Here is a 20,257-nt window from a genome sequence, read left to right on the forward strand (position 1 = left end):
GGATGGTTGAGTGGCAGAAGACAGAGAGTGGTAATCAATGGACACTGCTCAACGTGGACTAATGTTATTAGTGGAGTTCCTCAGGGTTCAGTGTTGGGTCGGTTGTTGTTTTCGGTGTTTATGAATGATATTGATGATGGGATATTAAGTTTAATGTCCAAGTTTGCAGATGATACAAAGGTTGGCAGGGTTGTTAAGGTCGCTACTGACGCTATGCTGCTGCAACAGGATCTGGAAAGATTGAACAGATGGGCTGAGAGGTGGCAAATGAAGTTTAACATTGACAAATGTAAAGTACTACATATGGGAAACAGTAACCCCAGAGCAATGTATCAACTCTGCGGTACTACACTGACAGTGGTGGAGAATGAAAAGGACCTGGGGGTAATTGTGCAGGCAGATATGAAGTTCTCTGAGCTGTGCAGGCAGATATGAAGTTCTCTGAGCAGTGCAGACGAGCTGCAAGAGTAGCTCATGGTGTCTTGTCAATGATATACAGGAATTTTTCTAGCAGGGACAAGGAGGTGATTATTCCCTTGTATAAGGCAATGGTTAGGCCACATTTTGAGTACTGTATACAGGTCTGGAGGCCTCATTTCAAGAAGGATGTAGAGCTGCTGGAACGGGTACAGAGAAGGGCAACAAGGTTAGTGAATGGAACAAAGGGTTGCTCTTACGAAGAAAGGCTTAAGTTTTGCAAATTACAGAGTCTGGAGGCTAGGCACCGGCGAGGTGATCTGATAGAGGTGTATAAGGCTTTGAATGGTTTGAGCATGCTCAATGCCAAAGGAATTCTTCATCTTGCTCAGAATAATCACCTCAGAGGGCATAAATTCAAATTGAGGAAGGACGGATGTCGGATAGATGTGCGGAAATTTGCCTTTGGCCAGCGGGTGGTTGGTTGGTTGGTGGAACCGACTTCCATCAGTTGTTGTTGAAGTTGATAGCCTAAACAAATTTACAGCTCAACTGGACAGGTATTTCGAACGAACGGAGGGGTGAAATGGGAGTGGTGTGTTTTTTTTTTTTTTTTTTTTTTTGGCTGATGCTGAATAAGCTTGCTTTCTTGCATCATATGCCTCTACTAATGCTAATGCTAATACTCCTAATACCATACTGCTCCAATTACAGTATTCTTCCAATGCGCAACAGTGTCAAAAAGTGTCAGGTATTTTTAGAAGTTGATAATACTTTAGCGTACCTTTAGCGTACTTTAGCGTAACAGGTTGAGAACCCACGAATGAATAAAGTTTGTTACACATCTCTCTCAAAAGGTGGCGTTTGGTGTGGTAACCACAGTGATAACGTAATATTGTTTTTATCATAGAATGCGGGGTTTTTGGAATGTAGTTTGTGTTATTTTAAGTTATTATTTGTGTTAGTTGTTTATTTTTAACCTAAAGTTCACAGTAAGTTAAAAAGTTTGTTGAAGTGCATTATAAATATTTGTGTAACTTAACACAGCCACAGAGGATATTTTATTTTTCACAAAAGTTATTGCCAATGTGTTTAACTTCTTAACATAAGTGTTGAGACCTTTAATTAGTATTATAATTTTCTAGAAAGTTTGAACATGTTTAAAAACTTTACTGCTTCCCAATGTACAAATCTGTTTATTCGGTTTTCATTCTTGACTGACTTTATTTTCTTGTCTAGTTGATGGTGAGCTGCGGCTCCAAGTATTCTGGAACAACAGCTTTTGTTTACTGTACCAAAAGAGGATAGGGTGATTTCTATACAGTAAACAAAAGATTGGGGTGTCTACATGCGAGACTGGGGACAAGTTGGTAATGGAGTCGGTTTACCCTTGTTCATGCTAATTGCGTGCGAGTAGTGATCGTAGGTGCTAATGAAAAAAAAAAAATTTCGCCATCAAACGAAAAAAAAAAAAAAAAAAAAAATATATATATATATATATATATATATATATATACCATTAATCTTTACATATACATGTAAACATTAATGGGAAAGGAGAATGATAAAGGAATTTTTTTTTCTCTCTTTCTCTTCTTACACTTTTTTTTTTCTCTACATATTTATGTAATCTCTCCTTCACTCTCAACTTTTCTTACCTATACTACCTTTCTTACATATATATTACTTTTACTATTTCCTTACCTTCATTTATTCACCTACTAATATATATATATATATATATATATATATATATATATATATATATAAAGTAGGTGAATAAATGAACACACATGCAAACATAGTATATCCTGGAGTTTCATTACAAAAAAAAAAACATACATACATATATATATATATATATATATTGGAGATTCAATGTATGCTGCTAAAGGTCTAGAGATTATTATTATTATTATTAGCCTTATGGTGCAAGGAAGCCTGAGGCTTATGCTGCACCAGGCAAAAAAAAAAAAAAAAAAATTCTGAATTATCCTGAGAGAGAGATACAGAGAGAAGAAAGAAATCACCAAGAAAGAGAAGAATGATGATAATCAGACCCTGGGTGTGCCAAGCCCATACTCACTAGATGTGAGCCTCTGTGGGGATTTTGAAAAGTTCTTGTGAACATGTGTGAAAATGCCTTCTTACTGAGTTAGTTTCTTGAAATTTTTTTAATGGCATAAGAAGCATTCAGACAATCTTTTACTTATTTATTACATTTTTATTCATACTTTTTTAAATTTAATAGTACTTGAAATGGCTTTCAGTCCAGACAAATGCATGAACCAGTGATTTCTGGCACACGTAGGCTGCTCTGAGGGCACAGTATGACTTTAGATGTAAATGGATATATAAATATAACCACAGAAGAATTTTTTTTTAATTAACTTTTTTTTTTTTAACCCAACAGTAGTATTACCCCATTTTGTAACATGAGTTATACATACAGCCCAAGGTCCTAGATTTTAATATTTTTTTACATCTTTAACAGCATGCCAAAGTAGCTTGGTCTGAAATGACAGCTCATTCTAATATACCAGTTATTTTAGATGTCTCCAGAAGTAAAATCTATCTCCATAAGTTATTCCAACTTTTTCAGTCTGCAAAATGTACAGCTATTGGCATGTGAGGCAAAGTATGACCTAAATGTTAATGGCTATATGTTAAGTGCTGCAAGAGTAGCTCATGGTGTCTTGTCAGTGATATACAGGAATTGTTCTAGCAGGGATAAGGAGGCGATTATTCCCTTGTATAAGGCAATGGTCAAGCCACACATTGAGTACTGTATACAGGTCTGGAGGCCTCATTTCAAGAAGGATGTGGACCTGCTGGAACAGGTGCAGAGAAGGGCAGTCAGATTGGTGAAGAGAAGAAAAGGGTGCTCTTACCTAGAAAGGCTTCAGTTCTGAAAATTGCCGCTTCTTGAGACTAGACACCTGCAGGGATACATGATTGAGTTGTTTAATGCCACGAATGGATTCAGTAAGCTGAATGTTAATGGCATTCTTCCACTTGCTGTGAGTACGCAAATGAAGGAGCATAAATTCAAATTGAGGAAGGATGGTTGTAGGGTCAATGTGTGGAAGTTTGCCTTCAGCCAGTGGGTGGTTGATTGTCGGAATATGCCTCCCTCTGTTGTTGTGGAAGTGGATGGGTTAAATAAATTTACTAGACCATTTTTTGGAGGGTATGGATGGGTGACTCCTTTTTTGGCTGATGCTATATAAGCTTGCTTTATTGAAAGCAAGCTTATATAGCATCAGCCCAAGAATTACTACTACGATCCAACTGGACAAATGAGATTGCCCGTAACAAATTCATGCTGGGACCAGTATAATTGCAGTCCTGTCTGGATGGTCTTGCCTTACTTCTTTAACCCATGACTCCATTAGTTTTCATGGAACAGAAATCAAGATTATAGGTCTGTAATTGTTCACTTCACCATTCGAACTTTCTCTGTAAATCGTGGATATATTTGCATATCTCCAATCCTTTGGGACTTCCTCATTTAATATAATTAGAAAGATCCCATCCACTCCAGGTGCCTTTTTCATATTTAGCTTCAACGATTTTTCTTTCACTTTCGTCTCTGTTTTCACAAAATCATTTAGCTTCTTGTTATCGCATGACAAACTTCTGGCATTCTCTTTCCAAAAGAAAGCACATGATGCTCTCTTGCATCATGTGCCTTTGCTAATGCTAATGCTATTTAAAATAATTCCTCATGAATGAACACGGATGCATTATACCTTTCAGGTTTTCAGCAACCACATCAGGATCATCAGCAATTAAATCATCGACATCACATGGACCAACTGTTCCCCCTTCTCTTAATATAAGTAAAGAGTTTTTACCTGCCTGCCGCTTTACTCGTTTTCTGCTTTTCTTTGCATTCTTTGATAATCTGTATTAGATTGTCTAAACTTCCTTGTACCTTAATTGCAGACTAGTTTATATTTGCCATAAGCTTCTGTATCACCAGATAATTTATATGCATCCCATTAATTTTTCTTTTCAGCCACCTGTCTCTTAAGTTCATCTGACATCCATTTAAGTCTAAGCCTGCAGTGGTATTTAGTGAATGCTTCCCATTTATAATTTGCTGTTAGTAATGTCATCAGTTTGTCTCACTGCTTAGAATTTAAAAATTGTCTGAGGCCACTATAGCGACCCTTATGAAAGCAAACACCCTTCACTTTACCTTTGGAATAAGGTATGTCTTTAAGGAATTCCCTCATCAATACACGTAATCTCTGGCCTCCAATGGGTATCTTTACCTGCAGATTCTTAATGGGTGAAGAATCACTGCTTGTTAATCAGATCAAGAGTATTGCTTCCTCTTGTTGCCTCTCTGACATGCAGCAGTAGAAAACAGTTGTCCAATAAATCCACAAAAGTCTTGGTAGTGTGTGAGTGACTAACCCACAAGTTCCAGTCAATTTGTGGTTTACTGGCCCGCTCCATTTCTCTGTATATATGTTTGTTTTATTCAACACATTTATTAGGCCTGTAACAAACTCCTGCTCTCGATTTTGTTTACCCAGTGCTTATGTCACACCAAACTGTCTCGACATTGCACTGTCTTAGATTTAATCTGTCTGAGTGACACCATGTCTGCATTTGATGACTTAATCAGTACATCAAATTCATCAAATTTATTTACTATGCTCCTAGCATCAGTATACATCGATCTTTTCTTACCCTTAGTTACCTTAACACCTTAACACAACCCATATATTCATTTGTTCCATGATGACCCACAGCAGGGCCTGTAATTCCCTGCATCATGCTTTTCAGGCTGCTGCCTGTTCCGATAGAAGCAGTGCAAGAATCACTCTTAGCTCTTCCTGGGGCTGTAGTTAATCTGTTAACCTGCCTGTGGCACTAGTTAATCTATTAATCTGTGTATACTCCCAAGGTAGCAGTTTTCTGACCCATCTAACACTGCCTCAATAGCATCAGGAAATATTCTTTCTTCCATTCAATTTATATGTATCTCATCCCTCTAAAAACAGACTCCCCTGTTTATCAGCTTTCCTTGGTGTTTCTTCATGAATTTGGTATGCTGATTCCATATACAACCTTAGCTTTTGTAGCATCGAAGGTTTTCCAGAAATGAAATAAAAGTAAAAATACAATACTACAGATTTATTAACAATATTTATCTTCTGGACAGGGTAGAGTGTTAATCTTTGCTACAACTAAACAATCAACCGCAGGGGCTCTCATCTGGTGAGTATGGGCTTGGCACACCCAGGGTCCTGAGCTGGATATCATCATTCTTCTCTTTCTTGGTGATTCCCTTCCCTTCTACTTCTGACTTTCACTCTCTCTCTCTCTCTCTCTATCAGGGTAATTCAGAAATTTTTTTTTTTTTGGCTGTGCAGCATAAGCCTTAGGCTTCCTTGCACTATATGGCTAATAATAATAATAATTCTGATTTATTGTCCCACTCTGTTTCTCTGCATAATTGTTCATTAGGCCTATAACACACTCATTTTCCCTTTCCCAGTGCTTATGTCACACCACACTGACTCAACATTTCATTGTTCACCAATGTCAATTAGATACACTTCCTTAGATTTTATGTGTTTTTTAACTAACAGCATAACCCTTCCTACCCTCTCTGACCTTTCTGTACACATTGTACTCCAGAAATTCAACTTCTCTAATGTTTGTTAAATGTTTGTCTAGTTCTGCTTTGAACTTATTTAAGTTGTCAACCTCCATTACAACAGATGGAAGTTTGCTTCAAAAATCAACCACCCACTGGTAAAGGCAATTTTCTGCACATCTATTTTACAATTGTCGTTCCTGAATTTGGATTTATGTCCCCTCAGGTGAGTAATTTGAGCAAGAGGAAGAATTCCATCAGCATTGAGGTTGCTCAAACCATTCAAGGCCTTATATATCTCAGTCAGATCAACTCACAGGTGCCTAGTCTCCAGACACTGGAATTTGCAGAACGGAAGGCTTTCTTGGTAACAGCAACCCTTTGATCCTTTCATCAATCGTTTCATCAATATCATTGCCCTTCTCTGTACTCGGTCCAGCAACTCTGCATCCTTCCTGAAATGAGGCCTCCAGATCTGTATGCAATACCGAAGGTGTTGCCCGACCATTGCTTAATACAAGGGAATAATCACCTCCTTATCCCTGCTAGCAAAATTCCTGTATAATTCACAAGACACCATGAGGTACTCTTGCAGCCTGTCTGCACTGCTCAGAAAACTTCATATCTGACTGCACAATTACTCTCAGGTCTTTTTCATACTCCACTACCCTGAGTGTAATACCACACAGTTGGTAAGTTGCTTTGGGGTTACTGCTACCCATATGCAGTACTCTGCATTTGTCAATGTTATAAACTTCAGTTGCCACCTCTCAGTCCATCCGCTAAACTTTTCTAAATCCTGTTGCAATAGTTTACTGTCTTTAACATCCCTGTCAACCTATGTATTGTCTGCAAACTTGGACATTAACCCTGATATACCTTGGTCAATATCATTGATAAATACAGAAAACAACAGTGAGCCCAACACTGAACCCTGGGGAATTCCACTAATAACATTAGTCTGTGAAGAGCAGCGTCCATTTATAGCTACTTTCTGTCTTCTCCCACTCACCCATCCCTTTATCCATAGCAGTAACTTGCCCTTAATGTTATACTGCTTCAATTTGAACAATAGTTTTACATGTACAATAGTATAGCTTTCCTAAAATCCAAGTATATGATATCAAAATTATTTTTTGCATCCAGTTCCTTTGTGACCACATCATAGTATCCAATCAAATTGATCAGACAAGACTTCCCCTTAATAAACCCAGGCTGTGTCTGAACCATAACTGCAGTCTTCTCTAGATGATCCTGTGGTGCATGTTTAACTAGACTCCATTATTTTCTACAGAACAAAAGTTACTTATAGATCTGTAATTACTCGTGCGATCCCCTTTGTGTATTGGGGTCACATTTGCACTGCCCCAGTCCATGGGGATTTCCCCTTAGTTCAACGAAACTCTCATAATTATGGCAAAGAGTTTTCTTACTTCCTTATAACTAGATAGATCCCATCCACTCCAGGTGCCTTTATTATGTTCAACTTCAACAATTTCTTCTCCACTTTGCTCTCAGTCATTACAAAATCATTTAGCTCTCTGCTAGAGTTTGATAAACTTCTGGCCTCCACTTCCCTACACAATTCCTCATGTGTGAATGTAGCTGCAAAATAATCATTCAGTTTGTCAGCTACCTCAGCAGATTCATCAACAATAGAACTATTGATATGAAGTGGACCAATCTGATTCATCCCATTCCTTCTAGAGTTTACATAAGTAAAGAAGTCTTTGCATCTACCAAATATTTCTCATAATCTGCCTTTGCTTGCCTGACTTCCTCTGTGACTTATATTTACCGTAGTCTTCTGTGTCACCTGATAATTTATATGTATCCCATGCATTTTTCTTCTCTGCTATGAGTCTCTTTAATTCATCTGATATCCATCTAGGCCTAAACCTTGAGCAGTATTTCTTAGTTGGAACAAAACGCCTAGTAGCTTCGAAGATTACTGCCTTGAATGCTTCCCATTTAGAATGTGCTGTTGGTAAGATCATCTATTGGTTCCACTGTTTAGAATTTAAAAACTGCCCGAGACCACTGTAGTCACCTTTAGGAAAGCAAAAACCCTTCCCTTTACCCTTTATGGTAGTTACATATTTGAGTAAATCCCATGTCGTCAGCACACTGTGATCACTGCCACCTATTGGTTCCTTTAACTGCAGTTTCATAATGCATGAAGAATCATATCAAGAGTATTACTCCCTCTGGTTGCTTCTCGAACATGCTGCTGTAGAAATAAATTATTCTGAGATGTTTTGTGGTACTTCCTGTACCACTTCTTGTGACTAAAGACAGCAAAACTGAAATTATTCTATGATTTACATAAAGTTGTTAATTTCAATTACACATTATTTCCTGTTAATTTGATTACACATTAATTCAATTACAGATTATTACACGTTAATTTAATTACACATTTCTTATTTGTTGAGGTATAGGCTTGAATTTAGTTAATTAACAAATAACTATTAACAAACATCAGGTAAGAATAATAATAAATCAATTAATGTTAAGTAAATGGATAACTATGAATATTTAAACTCGTATAATGCTGTCCTTATGATACCATCAGCCTCACATATCAAAACATTCATTTGCAGTTCATTATATTTATATGTTCTATACTGTATTCTTAAACTAAGAAAGTTTGGAATTATAACTCCAGTTAAGGTCTCCTGAGGCCGATCTTAGTTTAGCTGGTTGCTGAGGTTGACGGTATTTAAATGAGAGTAGGGATATGGATGTTGTTGAATTAGAATCTTAATTTTGTTGGTGGGTTCAAGATTACATTAGAGGAGAATGGGGGGTTCTTTTTTGGATGTACTTATTAGAGTTCTTATTTTTGTTTTTATCTGCTCAACTACTGCACTTTTAAAAATATGTATGTGGTAATTGACTATCTGTATTAAATATGTTTCAGTTAATATTGTTTGTGTGCTGATAACAAAGGATTTTTCGTATAGTCTACGTTTTCTGTCTCTGTCAGTGGTTACAGGGGTTCACATCTGGTGAGTATGGGCTTGGCACACCCAGGGACCTGACCTGGATATCATCATTCTTCTCTTTCTCGGTGATTCCTTTCTACTTCTCTCTCTCTCTCTCTCTCTCCCCCCCCCTCACACAAGGCATGGAAAGTTGGATCCGATTTTGTTACTTGGTGGTGGGCTATTTACTACTTGTACAATTACTACAAGTAGTAAATAGCCCATGGCTACTACTTTTGCAGTGTTTGTGGACCTTTCTGAAGCAGGACATAATACAGCCACGTCTTGTTTGTGTTCAGTGCAGTGTGTGTGTGAAGAAATTAGGCACCAACTCAGCATTTCAATGGATGTTTATGAGAGCTTGAAGAGTAGGGTGGATGCTCTTGAAGGAATTAAAATGGGGGGACCCATCAAGCTCTCAACTGCCCAACTCAATGCCAAAGCTCACTCTTATGCATCAATCAACACAACATCAATCCCCAAAGCAGAATGCACTGGTCCTACAGGAGGTAGCTGTTATTGGCAATGCTATTGTCAGGAAAACAGGAAGTATATTGTGTAAAAAAGGATAGGTGAAATAATACCAGAGTATATTTGCCAGGGGCAAATGCTAATGACATTGTAGAGCACATATCATCTTTTAAGGGCACAAAGGCCGATGTCATTGTACATACATGTTTGGTACTAATGATATTAAGAGTAGGAGGTCCATGAACTTACTTAACAAGTACAGAGCAGTGTTGGAAAAAAAAGTCACAAGTTAAATTTGAAAGTGTCTGCAATTCTGCCAGGTGTTATAGGAGGGAGTATATGATGAGAGTCTTGTCAATCAATTTGACCCTGGAGAGATTGTGCAAGGCTCGTGGTGTAAAATTTTTCTCTGCTGGGTCTGTGCTTGTTAACAGGAGAGACTACAGGGATGGGGTACACTTATATAGAAAGGGTGCAAGTATATTTGCTGATGCTATCGAGGCAGTGTTAGGTGGGTCGGAAAACCATTAATTTAAGGAGGATAACACAGATGAATAGATAAACAATAGCCTCAGGCAGAGGTGAAAATGATTCTTGCCTAGCATCTATTGGAACATGCAGCAGTCTAAAAAAGCAAGGTGTTGGAGATTTCAAGGCCTGCTGTGAGTTAGCATGCAACATGAAAATAAATAAGAGTAAGATCAGGTGCATGTATACTTGCATGTACACCAGTACTAGGAACGTAGTAAATAAACTTGATGACTTTGAAATGCCAGTCAAGTCATCAAATGCAGATTGTTAGAACATCAGAGACATAGTGTCACTCAGATATAAGGGGTGTGGAATTTGAATATGGAGAGCACAATGTGTGCAGAAATGACAGACAGAATAGGAGGTGAGGGAGGGGTTATACTCTTAGTTTAGAAGCACATAAAATTTACGGCAGTGCTCCCAAGCTACATGGGTGGCCAGTGCAATGCTGACTCAGTTTGGTGTGACATAAGCACTGTGTTGTAGGCCTAATGACTGATGAGTACAGCGAACAACTGTACAGAGGAATAGAGTGGGACAGCAAATCAGAATATCTTATAATGCAGAATTTTAACTTCACAGATATTGACTAGAACTTGTGAGTTGGTCACTCACACACTAGCAAGACTTTTGTGGATTTATTGGATAACTGTGTTTTCTACAGCAGCATGTTAGCAAGGCAACAAGAGAGAGCAATACATTTGATCTGATTATCAGCATTGATTCTTCCTCTAGTAAGAAACTGCAGATAAAAGAACCACTAGGTGGTAGTGATCACAATGTATTGATGTCAGATTTACTTAAATAAGTAGCTACTATTAAGGGTAAAGGGAAGGATTTTTCCTTTTGTAAAGGAGACTACAATGGTCTCAGACAGTTTTTAAATTCTATACAGTGGGACCAACTAACCGTGTTAGCAATAAAAAATTCTAAATAGGAAATAATTCATGGAAATTTTTTTTTTTTCTATGTAAACCCCAAACACGAGAAGTATTAGAACCTATAGAACTTAGTACCGTGCTTGGGTTGGAGGTTGAGAAGATGAAAGAAGATATTTGTTTACATTGGACTTGAACTTCTGTAGACTGTAATTTTCAGGAAATACGTATGAAGAAAGGTTGTTCCAGAAAACTGCAGTTGAATAAATAAACGAGGAAGATGAAAAGTTGGCTCTGGGAGTTTGAAGTTGGACAGTAAATGGATGTTAACTGGTGGCGGCACGTGTTCGGACTGTTTTGAAAGAGAGAGCAGGAATTATAGAAGCCAATTCAGAAGAACAGTGCCCATGGAAGTATCTGTAGAAGAGGCATGCAGCAGAAACAGTACATCTATGAGACAGTGAGTGGAAAGACTGTTAGAGATGAATCATTAATTAACCTAACTGTCCTCTTCTGAATGGAATCAAGAAGCCTGAGAGAGGTTTTGGGGGCACCACCCCAAATGTGGGAAAAATATTCCATGGCAGGGCAGATTTGCGATTTATACAGAGTGAGCAGCTGTTTGGAAGAAAAGTAACGCCAAGAGCGAAAGAGAAAACCAAGTGTTTTAGATGCAGAGGAAGCAGTATTTGTAATGTGCTTGTGCCAAGAGAGATTAGAAGTCAGGGTAATCCCCAAAAGAGATATATCATTTTGCCTAGAAATCGGAGTGTCACTAAAGATAAGCATAGGAGCAGAAGAATCCTAGGTGCCTCCGTAGCCAGGTGGGAAGGAGCAGCAGTGCATAGCACATGCTTCTTGATTAGACCGGGTTTCGAGCCCGTCACCACCAAATACGGAAAGGTCAGGGAATGACCACCACATATCCCGGAGCAATATGGCCTTAGTTGCTAATGCTCCTAAAAACCAAATAACAAACGACAAACAGAAGAATCCTTTTTTGCAAGATATAAGACAAGACTGAGTTTTAGAAGGGTTGAAATCAACTAAGTTGTCTTTGCCCCACTGGAGAATTACCTGAAGATCGGCATCTAAGGAATTGGTAGCAGATTTTCGAGAAGTCGAAGTTGATTGAGCAGAACAAGGTTTCTCAAAATGGAAAATAGAATGCAATGTGCTATCATCGGCAAAACTATGGATAGGATTTCCAGTCAATGGAAGAAGGTCATTAATATACAAGAGGAAAAGAGTTAGGGAAAGAACTGAACCTTGGGGGACATCGGCATTAGTGGGGAAGTTAGAAGACAGAGAGCCATCTACCATCACCCTCAGTGAGCGATCAGAGAGAAAACTAGATAACCAATTACAAAAAACAGTTGGCAAACCATAAGATGGAAGCTTGTTTAGAAGACCTTTATGCCAAACATGATCGAAAGCCTTTGGGATGTCAAGAGCAACTTGTGTTTCACTGAACTTTTCCATTGAATTAGTCCATAAATGGGTAACATAAGCCAGAATATCACCAGTGGATTGACATTGATGAAATCCATACTGGCGATCGTTGATCAGATGGAAGGTTTCTAGGTAGTTTAAGAGTTGGCGGTTAATTGATTTCTCCATTACTTTAGAAAGAGTAGAAGTAATTGCAATGGGACGATAATTGGATGGGAGGGATTTGTCACCCTTTTTAGGAATTGGCTGGATATGAGCAAATTTCCAAGTAGAAGGAAAAACACTTTTCAAATAAGAAAGTGAAAAAAGTGGCAAAGAATAGGAGTAAGGTCAGGAGCACAGGTTTTGAGAACAAGTGGAGAAATACCATCGGGACCTGGAGCTTTCTTAGCATCAAGATTCGTCAAAATCCTTCTGACATCCTTTTGACGGAAGACCACAGGAGGCATTGAATGGAGTGTGTTGGGAATGATGGGAGTTGTTTTGCCAAGATCATTAATACATGAGTTGGAAGAAAAATGGAATGCTAGCAGGTCAGCTTTATCCTTGGCTGAAATGACAACAGAACCATCTGGTTTGGACAGAGGTGGGAGCAGAGATGGGCAAAAGTTGTTGCCAATAGCTTTGGCAAGAGACCAGAATCCTCGGCTATCATTAGGGCAAGAAGAAAGTTTTCTACTCTTAGCCTGTTCAAACTCTAGTTTGGACTGATTAATAACTGCTTTACAATTGTTGCAAAGCTTTGGTGTAGGCAGAAAATGAAACTGAAGAATTAGAAACAAGCCAATTACGATATGCAACATTCTTCTCTTTAATAGCCTTAGCACATTTATTGGAAATCCAAGGTTTAGATAAAGGATGAGATTTTAAAGTGGGGTGTGGGATAAAGGTTTCCATTCCTGCAAGAATAATTTCACTGACATGATCTGAGCAGACGTTGACATCAGAAGTTTTGAAACAGTAATCCGACCAAGGAAAAGAAGAAAAGAAATCTTGCAGGTCATCCCATTTTGCATTCTTGTAATGCCAAACAACACGAGGTTGGGAATAGCCATGAGATAAAAGCTCCATTGGAGAAGAGACAATCACCAAGTTGTGATCTGAAGTGCCTAAAGGACCTCTCATTTCAACCGTGTACTTAGAAGGGTTGTTTGTGAGAAAAGGATCAAGCGTGTTAGCTGTATGATTAGGATTGTCCGGTATTCTTGTAGGTAAATGAACATTAGCATTAGCATTAGCCTTAGTAGAGGCATTTGATTCAAGAAAGCAAGCTTATGCAGCATCAGCCAAAAAAAAAAAAAAAAAAAAAAACCCACTTCCACTTCACCCCTCTGTTCGTTCCAAATACCTGTCCAGCTGAACCTTAAACTTATTTAGGCTATCAACCTCCACCACAAGGGATGGAAGTCTGTTCCACCAACCAACCACCCACTGGCTAAAGGCAAATTTCCTCACGTCTATCCTACATCTGTCTTTCCTCAATTTCAATTTATGCCCTCTCAGGTGATTTTTCTGAGCTAGAGGAAGAATCCCATCAGCATTGAGCATGCTTAAACCATTCAAGGCTTTATACACCTCTATCAGATCATCTCGCTGGTGCCTAGTCTCCAGACACTGTAATTTGCAAAACTTAAGCCTTTCTTCGTAAGAGCACCCCTTTGTTCCATTCACTAATCTTGTTGCCCTTCTCTGTACTCGTTCCAGCAGCTCTACATCCTTCTTGAAATGAGGCCTCCAGACCTGTATACAGTACTCTAGGTGTGGCCTGACCATTGCCTTATACAATGGAATAATCACCTCCTTATCCCTGCTAGAAAAATTCCTGTATATCATTGACAATACTCCATGAGCTACTCTTGCAGCCCGTCTGCACTGCTCAGAGAACTTCATATCTGCCTTCACAACCACCCCCAAGTCCCTTTCATTCTCTACCACTGTCAGTGTAGTACCACAGAGTTGATACGTTGCTCTGGGGTTGCTGTTTCCCATGTGTAGTACTTTACATTTGTCAATGTTAAACTTCATTTGCCACCTCTCAGCCCATCTGCTCAACCTTTCCAGATCCTGTTGCAGCAGCATAGTGTCAGTAGTGTCCTTGACAACCCTGCCAACCTTTGTATCATCTGCAAACTTGGACATTAAGCTTGATATACCATCATCAATATCATTTATAAATACAGAAAACAATAATGGACCCAACACTGAGCCCTGAGGGACTCCACTAATAACATTAGTCCACGATGAGCAGTGTCCATTGATTACCACTCTCTGTCGTCTCCCCCTCAACTACCCCTTTATCCATAGCAGCAATTTGTCTCCAATGTCACACTGCTCCAATTTGTGTAGCAGTCTTCCATGTACAACAGTATCAAAAGCCTTTCTAAGATCGAAGTATATAATATCAAAGTTATTCCCTGCATCCAGTTCTTTTGTGACTACATCATAGTATCCAATCAAGTTGGTCAGGCAAGACTTCCCCTTAACAAAACCATGCTGTGTCTGAGCTATAACCGAAGTCTTGTCTAAATGATCCTGCAGTGCTTCTTTAACCAGTGCCTTCATTAATTTTCCTGGAACAGAAGTTAAGCTCACAGGTCTATAATTACTTGTGTCAGCCTTTGATCCTCCTTTGTGAATTGGGGTCACATTTGCACATTTCCAGTCTATGGGTACCTCCCCTGAGTCCAAGGAAGCTCTCATAATTATGGCTAAGGGTTTGCTTACTTCCTTTGCTGCCTCCTTTAATATAACTGGATAGATCCCATCCACCCCAGGTGCCTTTCTTGTGTTTATCTTCAACAGTTTCTCCTCCACTTTACTCCCAGTTATTTCAAGATTCTGTAGCTTACTGCTAGAGTTGAATACACCTCTGGCATTCCCCTTGCTGAATAACTCCTCATGTGTGAATGTCGATGCAAAATATTCATTTAGTTTGTTAGCTACCTGAGCAGGATCATCAACCGTTGACCCATCAATATCAAGTGGACCAATCTGATTCATCCCCTTCCTTCTAGAGTTAACATAAGTAAAGAACTCTTTGCTGTTTTTCTTTGCATCCCTTGCCAAGGATTTCTCGTAATCTGCCTTTGCCTGCCTAACCTCCTTTGTAACTTGGTTGCATATCAACTTGTATCTATCATAGGCTTCTGTGTCATGTGTTAATTTGTAAGTATCCCATGCATTTTTCTTCTCTGCCATATGCCTCATTAGTTCATCTGACATCCATTTTGGCCTAAACCTTGAACAATATTTCTTAGTTGGTATGTAAAGCCTAGTAGCTTCCAAGATAAGTTCTTTGAATGCTTCCCATTTTGAATTTGCTGTTGGTAACATCATCAGTTGGTCCCACTGTATAGAATTTAAATACTGTCTCAGTCCATCGTAGTCGCCTTTACAGAAGCAATAACCCTTCCCTTTACCCCTAATGGTAGTTACCTCTTTGAGTAAATCCCACTTCAGCACACTGTGATCACTGCCACCTAGTGGTTCGTTTATCTGCAGATTCTTAATGCATGAAGAATCACTGCTGATAATCAAATCAAGAGTAGTACTCCCTCTAGTTGCCTCCCGAACATGCTGATGTAGAAAACAATCATCCAATAAATCCACAAAAGCCCTGCTAGTGTGTGAGTAACCAGCCCCCAAATTCCAGTCAATATCTGGGAAATTAAAATCTCCCATTATAAGACTCTCTGATTTACTGGCCCACTCTATTTCCCTGTACAGTTCCTTATTATACTCATCAGAGTCATTAGGCCTATAGCACACTCCTCTCAATTTTGATCTCCCAATGCTTATGTCACACCAAACTGACTCAACACTGCACTGTCCGGCGATGTCGACTGGCTTCACTTCCTTGGTTTTTATGTGTTTCTTAACTAATAGCATAACCCCTCCCCCCTTCCTATCCTGTCTATCCTTTCTGTAGACGTTGTACTCCCCAAATTGCAGTTCTGCATCCCTTATATCTGTGTGACACCACGTCTCTGATATCCCAACAATATCTGCCTTTGATGTTTTGAGCAATACCTCAAATTCATCAAATTTATTTACTAAACTCCTAGCATTGGTGTACACGCAAGTATACCTGCACCTGTTTCTATTCTTAGCTACCCTAACACAACTCATGTGTTTACTTGTACCGCAATGGCTCCCAGCAGTCTCTGAAATACCATGCATCTTGTTTTCCAGGCTTCTGCTCATTCTAATAGAAGCAGTGCAAGAATCTCTTTCACCTCTGCCAGTGGCTACTGTCAATCTATTGGTCTTTGTCTCCCCCCAAGCTAGCAGTTTTCCGACCCACCTAACACTGCCTCGATAGCATCAGCAAATATTCTTGCACCCTTTCTATATAAGTGTATCCCATCCCTGTAAACAATCTGTGCAAGATCATTAGTAATTGCAAAAGCCGCAGCATCTCAACCAGCTGGGTCGGTGTGACTAGAAAACGGAAGCCAGCTGGAGTTGTGAACATTAAAATCACCAAGGAAAATTACCTGTTAGAAAAGTTGGACTGAAGAAAGTCAAGTTGCAAAGAGAGGAAGTCAAAGAGCTCCAATTGATTAGTGGAGTTTGGAGAACGGTAGAGACAACAGATGAATTTAACACAATGAGGTAGAGAGATTTTAAGCCAGAGAAGATCAAAGAGAGGAGATTCCAAATTGCCAAGTCTCTGACAGGGAATATCAGAAAGGACATATGCACAAGTACCACCTTTGAGGCGAAAGGAATCATACAGTGAATAATTTGGGCAACTGAGATGAGCAGTATTTGAATCAACCGATAACTGAGATTCTGTCAGAAAAAGTACATGGGGTTTGGCAAACTGCAAGTGGAAATGGACATCGTTGGGATTAGAATTGAAACCACATATATTTGTGAAATGAATTATGAAGTGTTTGGGAGGTTTAGATCTTTTCGCAGATAAGCTTGCTCTATTAGTTTGACAATTCATGGTGTATTCAATAGTAAGAAAAAGTGGGTGGGACAAGTAATGAAATTTTTGGATATGGCGTACACGTGATAAGAATATACCCAGATCCATGACATAACGTGGCCTCGACAATGCTCCCCGTATACACAATATTCGGACTCCCTCCAGTCACTATCTGGCAGAGTAGAGGTAGCAAGATTATACACTAGCTGATACGGAAGCCTCCTTGAGAGTTACCAATTGGTTCAGTCCGGTGTACTAACTAGCGACTGTTCTGCGAACACCGTTTTAGAGCTGTACCCTCGAAATGTAAGGAATATTGGATCTCGCCACGATGTTCATCATAACCTCAAAAGTCATCAATCATACTGCATGATGGAAGAGATAGGAATTATTGAAGCTACTAGGCTTTTCATACCAACTAAGGAATACATTTCATGGCTTAGACCAAAATGGATATCAGATTAACTAATCAATTAGACACATGTGGAAGAGAAGTAAAATGCATGGGATGCATATAAATTATCAAGTGATATAGAAGCAAAGGGTTGCTCTTACCAAGGATGACTTAAGGTCTGCAAATTGCGACATCTGGAGACTAGGCAACCTGTGAGGTGATCTGATTGTGGTGTTCAAGGCTTTAAACGGATTCAGCAAGTTGAGTGCTGATGGGATTCTTTCTCTTGCTCAGATTAACACACGAGGGGACATAATTCAAAATGAGGAAGGATGGTTGCGGAATAGATGTGTGGAATTTTGCCTTTAGGATAGCTGAGCAGTAGCTTAGCTGTCCTACTTTATCGTGTGTGTTACAGTTTCTCTATAAAGGCCCATTGTCAATGTATGCTATGTTTTTGTAGTGTATGTAAGGTGCTGTTGTGTATGTTTTTGTAGTGTATGTAAGTTTTGTGAATCTGGCCACTTAGCTACCAAGAAGCAGCAGTCACCTAGAAAAAAGCCACATAGAGGCAAACCCCAATTTCTCTAACTGTTGATGAATCAGCTGAGAATCCTGTGCACTCAAGAGAGCCCTATTTGTTAGTACCAGCAATCTGGGAAATGGATGCAATTTTTTTTTCAAACACACACACACGCACGCGCACACACACACGCACCACGTGCACGCGCACGCACGCACACACACACACACACACACACACACACACACACACACACACACATACACACACACACTATATTGCAGCAGTAATTTGTTAACCATCCTCTATTCAGCCAATGACTGAAATAATAACCATTTATCTGTGTATATATATTTTTATTATTTTTTTCAGGTAGGTTATGCTAAATAATGGCCTCTCATCCAGAAGATTATGATGAATCATTGTACAGGTTTGTTTATGTATTTTTTTTTTTCTATTTCATCAATAATCCTTGAGATTTTACCTCAGATAACATCTAATAATAACAAGTAACATCTGTTGGTATGTTTTATTCCCTTATGTGTGTTAGATATCATTTTCACAAAACTTATTGCACATCAGTCCATTCAAAACCGTATGTAAATTTGATAGGTGAGTTTCATTGTTTACTTTACAAGTGGGGCTGCCTTTATTTTTCAGAATAAATTAAGCAAGATTGCCCTTTAAGTTAAATTTTTTCTTATTAATTTATTTCGTGCCTGTTGCGCAATAAATAATCTTATTTTATAAACTAGTTTCAAAATATATAGTCAGCATGTTTTTTTTTTCCCCTGAATTGTTAGTGAAAAGTATTATTTCTATTCGATTTAAGTTAATATTGAAGCTATGCTGGCAGTAAGTTATTTTCAGTATGAAAATTGCTTGTGGATGTTCATAATAACAGAAAGAAAAACAATCGTTTTTGGCAAATTATTTAACAGCTTAAATTGTGGAGGATCTGATCTGTAAACCAGATCTGATCCTCACTATTACAGTTTACTTCTGTGTAAAAGTTTGCTTCTACATGCTGAGGGAGGTTGGGGTACAGAGAGGGGCAAGCTGATCCCTTCAGTCTGGTGGCAATCACAACCATGAGCAGTGGCAAATTTGGGTCATCAACTAAGTCATGACATAAGTGGTTTGCCTGAACTGGCCAAAACTTGCCAGCCCAACCATTGATACAAAGCACCTTCAAACACTTTTAACACATTCACTGCATCAACATGTATAAGCATTCAGCAGCATCCTAAGTGCCGTGCCATAATGCACAATAAGTATTACCACGCAGCACCCAATGTGCCATAATGCATACAGGCAGTCATTTTTAAGCGTTCGATATATAAATGGCGTAAAAGTAAAGGTATTGGTTGATTCTTTCACCACACCGATTGAACTTCTGGCCATCAGTGATACAATTGTTCATGCTAGAAGTTCAACATCACTGATTTGTTTTTGCTTTTTCTGTTTAATAGCACTCAGCCCAAAAGTAAGTGTTTACCTTTAGCTATGAATTCTAGACTTCTTTTCAACCATTATATATGTGGCTTTGGAATGTTGTTATTTCTCAACACTTTGAAAATTATGGTATATCATTGAACAGGCCTCTCAAATATGCAAAGCCAGGTTGAAAAGTTTCTAGCCTCTCGTAGAAGGAATGGTGGAAAGTTGTGAAAACACTATTTTTCAACATAGTTCCTCCTTAGTCAACACACTTTCTGGCATGATCCCTAGCTTTCATAACACACTCAAATAAAATTCAGATGATTAACTGAAACCAATTGACTGCATCTATCACAGCATTCTGATGGATGCAATCAACACCTGGTTTCTGCAGGCAGGAGCAGCAGTGCATAGCACACGCTTCTTGATTAGACTGGGGTTCGAGCCCATGACCACCAAATACGGAGGATGCGGAAAGGTCAGGGAATGACCACCGCATATCCCCGGAGCAATATGGCCTTAGTTGCTAATGCTCCTAAAAACCAAATAACAAACAAAAACAAAACCTGGTTTCTGCTGTCCAGTTTCAGTTCTTTCAAGGCCTTTTTGAG

The 20,257-nt window shown here is 38.9% G+C and overlaps 1 protein-coding gene across 1 annotated transcript in view; it reads left to right on the forward strand.

The window, feature by feature from the left end:
* Window positions 1-1,306: 1,306 nt before the first annotated feature.
* Window positions 1,307-20,257, forward strand: part of LOC150085258 (ubiquitin-like modifier-activating enzyme 6) — a 242,598-nt gene continuing 223,647 nt past the window's right edge. The window contains exons 1-2 of the mRNA XM_090374502.1: window positions 1,307-1,409; window positions 18,579-18,636. Coding sequence (XP_090230628.1) covers window positions 18,596-18,636 — 41 coding nt within the window. The 5' untranslated portion in view covers window positions 1,307-1,409; window positions 18,579-18,595. The remainder of the gene's footprint in view (window positions 1,410-18,578; window positions 18,637-20,257) is intronic.

The sequence above is a fragment of the Mastigoproctus giganteus genome, chromosome 5 (genome assembly GCF_048544385.1).
Source record: "Mastigoproctus giganteus isolate SK-2022 chromosome 5, ASM4854438v1, whole genome shotgun sequence".
NCBI lineage: Eukaryota > Metazoa > Arthropoda > Arachnida > Uropygi > Thelyphonidae > Mastigoproctus > Mastigoproctus giganteus.